We start from the raw sequence: 7,293 nt of genomic DNA, 5'->3' as shown, positions 1-7,293 counted from the left end.
GGTTGAAGTTAATGATCACACGCACACAGTTATGGGACCAGCAATGCACAATTTCTTTAGACACATGGTTCAGAATTTCATGTTTTTTCTTGATCAGTTTTGTCAGTACAAAACTGCTGAAATTTTCATCTGGGGTAAAAAGTCCGGGAAAAAAAGCAAAACCGTTGGTGCATTAAAACCCGATTAGGAATGTTCTGCCTCACTTTTCTGTAAATTTGGAATAGGAGGCATGAACCACCTCTGGTAAATACCTCACCCTGAGGTAATGGAATTTTTCACTTTTAGTAAATAGCCCACCCTATTCCAACACACTTGCAATGTAGACCACAGTACTTACCAAGACGTCAAAACCTAATTTGGTAACAAGGTCACATTTTAGCAATTGATTGCTGCGCAACTGAAAGATGCCCGGTAATTGTAATTAATGTAGCACTGTGCTGAAATCTGCAATGACAGCATGCTTCAAAATAGATGCTGCTTTTGTATAAATTGATTCATTCTGAAGAAGGGAGATCATTGTATCGGAGTGGAGATGCAAAGAAATAACGTATCTCACACTTCATGAGGCTAGCCAGTTGATGGTGTATCTTGAAAAAACACCTGTAAGCCTCTGTGGTTTGTTTGTGGTAGAAAAAACAGCAGATTCCAATATCACCCAGCTAAATAGTACTCATTTTATTGATTTCGGGGAGTTGTGGGGAGATACAATTCTGAGGGGACCAGTCGAGATTTGAATCTTCAGTTTGTAAACTGATTTCTATAATGCATAGATTAGCCCACAGAGCTATTTTACTAACTTTATATTACATTAGAAATAAGAACAACAAGCATTGGCATAGCCAATGGGCCTCGCTTTTGGGACCTTGTAAGTATTTAGTTATGCAGCACAATATCCTTAGTGCAACAATACCAACTGTAGCATGGCTGAATACTTCTGGGGTCCCAGGGGTGAGGCCTATTGGCTGTGCCAATGCTTGTTACTCATCCAAAAGCCTCCTCCTACTGCTAAGACCTAAACAAAAAATCCTTCTCTCTTTTATCCCTCCACTATCCTTTTCAATCAAAATTAACAGACTAACATGTTCACTTCTCAAATTCCATATTCAACTATACTAATATACTACCCAAATAACTGAATAACATATCTACTACTCAAATTACTTCATATTTATACTATACTAATTTTCAAGACTAATCCTTTATGGGTTCCGGAGTGGTGTGCTACTCGCCAGAAAAGCACTTCAACACCCATCAGGGGTAACAAGTGCTATATGAATGCAAATCTTTCTTCCCCTTTTATCCCTCCACTATCCTTTTCACTCCAAGTAACTGACTAATATCCACCACTGAAATTACTTCATATTTCACCTTATTAATTCACCACTAATCCTTTATAGGGTTCCTGAATAGCGTGCGTCAACAAGCGCTATATAAATACAAACCTTTGTCCTCCTCTATTCTTCTATCATTCCAAATCCAAATAACTGACTAACCTATCCACCACTTAAAATGTACTTGCATGTTTCACTATACTAATTCAACACTAATCTTCTATGGGTCCCGGAGTAGCGTGCTACTCGCCGAAAAAGCGCTTTGACGCCTCGTCTGGGGTAGTAAGCGCTATATAAATGCAATTACAATACAATACAATACAGCAGCGGCTGCGACACGCTTTTTCCTCTTGAGTCGCGCTGCCAGCTCCTTGAGACACGTAGTACTTCAGAAGGCCCAAAACAGCAGCAGGCACTTCCAAAGAACTCTTGAAGAGCTGGTGGTTGAAGTTTGTTGTCCCTGAGACTTCAGCAGGAGGTACGTTCTTCTCTCAAGCCCTTAGAGATCATTTACAAGTTGAATAAAGCACACAAAGTTCCTTTCTCCTTTCTTTGGTAGTCAGGCAACCACTGCAGGCCAATCCCCCAAGCAGCACTTCAGCTTAGGGATAGTCTCTCCTCAGTCTCTCTGGTTCCACTCCTCAGCAAAGGTTTCTTCTTGTTGTCCAAAAGTGATCTAAACTTTTGGGGTTTAGGTCTCCTCTTTTTTACACAGTTTCTCTTTGTTCTCTGAAGGGATGAGAGACCTTTGCCTAGACCAAACCAGTTCTGGTCAGTCTTGGAGCACTCTGTTGACATGACTCTTTCTTTACTTTCACAGTGCAGGGCAGAGACATCTGACGCACCACAGGAGGTGGAGCCAGCATTGGGAGATTGAGTGGGCCAGCCATACTCAGCACACGCCCACTGTGACGTTGGAGGGGCGGGGGCCGTCCGAATCACACAAGGGATTAACAAGTAAATGGTCTTTAAAGACCTGTGAAGTACTCGGGTGCGGCTGCAATAGGATGGTCACCAGCCCGGGAAGCTGTCTCCGCCCGGGCTGACACACACGACAGGAGGAGGGGGAGTGGCTGAAGCCCTTTGAGCACAATGGGCGTTGCTCGCCTGAATGAATGAATTTATTTATTTATTTATTTTTTGCGTTTTTATATAGCGCGGAGTTTACCCGAAGGTGTCAGAGCGCTTCACAATAGGAACAGTAATGATACATGAGGAGAAAATTACAAGTGAACAAATTACAAAAGCAAACGTTAAGTTACATGAGGCAATAGTGACAATTGTGAGCAAACAAAACACAAGAGGTAGCAAACGATACATTACAGGAGGAAAAAGTGATGTGTGCAGGTTACAAAAGCGTACAAATTACAAGAAGAGGTATAATACTGCAATAAATGGAGGACACTCAAACACAAGAACAAACGTTACATGAGGCAATGGTGGCACTTGCGCAAGTATCGAGAGCAAACAAAATGTAAGAGGTAGCAAACAGTAGGTTACAAGAGAAAAGTGACGTGTGCAAGTTACAAAAGAGGGGCTATTTACATGTCCCTTGTGCCGCCGGTGCATCAATTTAACCATGCAAACCACCCCCCTTATGTGGTTTGGGCTCGCTCGCGTTACCGTGTCCCTGAATTTTTTTCGCAAAAAGGTGTGTCACCAACATTAAATGTTTGGAAAGCTGTGCTCTACAGGCATGACCAGTATTTTAAATCAAAGTTGGCATTTTCCACTTTATAAATACATTAAAACGTAAACGTAAGATGAGTATTGTAAATTGTGTCCTTGAGATGCCTTAATGATTCACGACTGATAATTAAGGACAGAAAAGTAATGTTCAAAATAAATACATACTATTCTCAAATGAATGAGCAATTTGTATAGCCCAAGGGCGTCAAGGCGCTGAGTGATTCGCCCAGAATAACAGGTTGTTTAGCCGATGCCCGAACCTCGTTCCCTCGACCCAAAGATCTTGGGTAGAAGGTGGGACGTAGGCAAAAGCCACATGAAAGCTGGGCTCATCACGGGCTCGAGGTTCCAACATGACTTCGAGCTGAGCCAGAGTCAGGCTTCAGGCTCACGCTTCCAGTGGGCTACTCCTCTAAGAGCTGTTTGTTGTCAGGCGAAAGAGAATTCAGACGTCATGACAATTCAATCAATTATTCTCTTATCAGCTTTGATTTCCAGCAAGTAATTGCTTCCACTTTGCACCTATTTTTTAATGACTAAAGACGCTCAAGACAGCGTATTACAAACTCATTACGCAACGTGTTTTTTTTACAAAGCTGGAAAGAGAAATATAGTACTCCGTTATTTGCGCATGCGTAGAACTTAAAGAGCTAGCAGGCGCATGCGCAACATGTAGAACGACAGTTGTATCGTAAAGATAAAACTACATTTCTCCGCGCATGCGCCAAACATTTCTTCAGCGGTGCGCACGCGCCTCGACTTTTCTTCTGCATGCTTTAGAACTGCATTCAGATATCTGCTCTGGCGGCAGGGTGAAATCTGCACGCAGCATAGAGGACATAAACAGGGTGTTGCGATGGCCGGCCTGCTCTCCGGCAGCATCGGGACTCTGCTGAGAGCCTTCGGGGGGCTAACCTGCGGACAAGAAGGTCTAAGGTGAAAGCAGCGAATGTGCCCTAGCTGGTGCGCGCGGGTCAGGGGTCAGACCTCCACTTATATCAAACTGTGAGAGGCACACACCTGTGCAAGAGAGGGCTTGAGGTGCATGTGATTGTCGAGAACATCTTTGCCAGAATGCACTTCTTTGGTCCCACTGTTTTGCTCCTCTGTGAAATATAACCGCATGTTTACCACCGTCCTACCTCAATACACCCAGTGCGTATTCTATTTCTGCATACCTTCTTTACTACTCTGCAGCCCACGCCCCTTTGTACTGTGACCCTTCCCCTTATGTGTACCCACGCTTTTCATACTTCTCTTGCGGCCCTATGATTCCTTCACTCACTCTTTGCTTTTGTTCAGTGTCTTTCTTTAGGTGCCCCTGCAGCACTGGGCTGCTGCCCCTATTCCAGTGTGAACCAATCCATGCTTCGCCTTTTTCGGATAGGGTTACTGCACCTCTTCTCATCTTCTGGACATCATATACATTCTTTCCCGAATATTTTCCATAAATATCAGACCGTTTTGTTTGGTATAAGCAATCAATGACAACAAATCCAAGAACACATTTGGGTGCAAAAAGGTTGAACTTTAAACACCTACTCCGGGCTCCGCCAGGCGAGATTAGGGTTTAGGAGTAGGGCTTTAAGTGAGCCGGGTCTCACTGGTGCTGACCACCGGCATTTTTAGGACTCGCGACCTATCGATGCGCGCAAGCGCATCGAGCGGAGCGAGAATTCAAGTAGCCAAAATCCTCGTGAAACCAAGGGCTTCTTGCGCTGCAGTTTTTTTTAAGTTCACGTGAATCACGTGACAGCAAGCTCCTTCGTGCACGAGCTTGCCTGAGCCTTCTGCCTATCAGCCTGCCAGTTCTCATCCCCTAATTATTCACTTCACTTGTGACTCCCCATCAAAGCCTCAGCCTCCCTCCCTTGCCATTTGCTTCCTAACCAGCCTGCCTCGCATAATTGCATCAGACCCGACACTTCAAAGGAATGCGCCCCTGAGAGCCACTTTCACGGCCGTGCATTTCTCTTCCTTCTTTACCTCATGTGAGGAAATAGCGCCACTCGCTGGGCGGCATTGGAACATGTGCCTAGGCTGCAAAATAATGAGGTGGAAGATGTGCTTATAAGGTCCCACAAGCGAGACCTATTGGCAATGCCAATGCTTGTTCTAAAGGGGGCCTCGAAACGGGTCTCTGTCGCACTCTGTTATGTACCCTGGCAGAGGCAGACTACAGTGACAGTAGGCGCATCGATGTGCGGTGCTAACACTGCTCACTTCTCACTAGTGGAGAAGTTACGGCATGACGTCATGCCAGGTGAGCCTTGTGGGGGAAGGGAAATTCTTTAAAGAGTCAGTTTCTCCCTGGATTTCCCTTCTCTTTTTGAAATTCAGGAGCAGCAACATTGTCGTGGTGCCACCACTGGAAGCTTTTTCAACATTATATACACAGGCCATAGTTGCCACTTTTATTTAGCTTATGCAAGTGACAACCATTGACAAAGCCAATAATCCTGACTTGTAGGTATGATGTTACTTGTATAATTTATCTGGATGCAATGACAGAAACAGCAAAATACAAGTTGGGTGGCACTCTATGCTGAGCACAGATTTTTATTTTACAGTGTTTTCAAGCCACACCCTAATTATATTAGCCACGCCCCTTTGAGAGACCCCCTCCTCCCTTTTTTCATCCCACTTAAAGCCCTGCCTAGGGGCATCAATCAATCATTTGTAAAGTGCACTACATACCTGCATGGGTCTCAAGGCGCGGGGAGGGGGTGGGGCGCTACTGATCGAACAGCCAGGTCTTGAGTATCCTCCTGAAGGTCAGCAGGTCTTGGGTCTGTCGTAGGCTCAGTGGGAGGCTCAGGCTCCACGTCTTGGGGGTGAGGTGGGAGAAGGATCTCCCACCAGTGGTTGTTCTTCGGATGTGCGGGATGGTGGCGCGTGAGAGGTCGGCGGAGCGTAGCTGGTGATTGGGGATGTAGAAGGAGAGCTGTCTGTTGAGGTAGGCTGGGCCGGTCTTGTGGAGTGCCTTGTGTGCGTGGGTGAGGAGCTTGAAGGATATCCTCTTGTTGATGGGGAGCCAGTGCAGGTTTCTCAGATGGGGGGTGATGTGACAGTGGCGTGGTACGACGAGGATCAGTCGTGCCGAGGCGTTTTGGATGCGTTGTAGTCGTTTGATGAGCTTGGTCGGGGCTCCCGTGTAGAGGGCGTTTCCGTAGTCGAGTCTGCTGCTGACGAGAGTCTGGGTGACTGTCTTTCTTGTATCTGTCTGGATCCATCTGTAGATCTTGCGGAGGGTGTTGAAGCTGGAGGAGGAGACGGCGTTGACTTGCTTGGTCATTGAGAGCGTTGAGTCGAGGATGATTCCCAGGAAGGTGGGTGTCGGGGCTGCACCCAGTGACGTCGGCCACCAGGAGTCGTCCCAGGCTGAAGGATTGGAGCCGAGGATGAGGACCTCCGTCTTTTCCGAGTTCAGCTTCAGATGGCTGGTCTTCATCCAGTTGGCGACGGCCTTCATTCCTTCGTGGAGGTTGGCTTTGGCGGTGATGGGGTCCTTGGTGAGGGAGAGGATCAGCTGAGTGTCGTCGGCGTAGGAGATTATGTGTAGGTCGTGCTGTCGGGCTACATGTGCGAGCGGGGCCATGTAAATGTTGAACAGAGTCGGGCTGAGGGAGGATCCCTGGGGTACGCCGCAGATGATCTCCGAGGCTTTGGAACGGAATGGGGGTAGGCGGACGCTCTGGGTTCTGCCAGAGAGGAAGGAGGTGGTCCAATCCAGAGCCTTGTCTCGGATTCTTGCGGCGTGGAGGCATGCGCGTAGTGTGCAGTGGCTGACGGTGTCGAAGGCGGCAGAGAGGTCTAGGAGGATAAGTGCTGCGGTCTCGCCGTTGTCCAGCAGGGTCCTGATGGCGGCGGCGATGAGGGCAGTCTCAGTGCTGTGGTTGCTGCGGAACCCTGACTGGGAAGGGTCCAGGATTTTATTTTCTTCGAGGTATCGGGTTAGCTGTCTGTTGATGGTTTTCTCATTGACCTTGGCTGGAAAGGGCAGCAGAGAGATGGGCCGGAAGTTCTTGAGGTCTCTTGGGTCTACCTTAGGTTTTTGGAGTAGAACGTTTATCTCTGTGTGTTTCCAGATCTCTGGGAAGGTCGAGGTCTCGAGGGAGAGATTGATGACGTTGCGCAGGTAGGGTGCGATGGAGCTGCTTGCTCTGTTGAAGACATGGTGTGGGAATGGGTCTGACGGAGAGCCGGAGTGGATTGTGCGCATGGTCTTGATGGTGTCATCGATGCTCACGCTGGCCCAGGCTAGCATGGGGTC

General features: G+C 47.3%; 1 protein-coding gene across 1 annotated transcript in view; it reads left to right on the top strand.

Moving 5' to 3' along the window:
* Positions 1 to 3,770: 3,770 nt before the first annotated feature.
* Positions 3,771 to 7,293, top strand: part of TFAM (transcription factor A, mitochondrial) — a 183,584-nt gene continuing 180,061 nt past the window's right edge. The window contains exon 1 of the mRNA XM_078642971.1: positions 3,771 to 3,956. Within this exon, the coding sequence (XP_078499097.1) occupies positions 3,877 to 3,956 (80 nt within the window). The 5' untranslated portion in view covers positions 3,771 to 3,876. The remainder of the gene's footprint in view (positions 3,957 to 7,293) is intronic.

The sequence above is a fragment of the Lissotriton helveticus genome, chromosome 5_1 (assembly GCF_964261635.1).
Source record: "Lissotriton helveticus chromosome 5_1, aLisHel1.1, whole genome shotgun sequence".
Lineage (NCBI taxonomy): Eukaryota > Metazoa > Chordata > Amphibia > Caudata > Salamandridae > Lissotriton > Lissotriton helveticus.
This window is presented reverse-complemented; position numbering and strand designations above follow the sequence as displayed.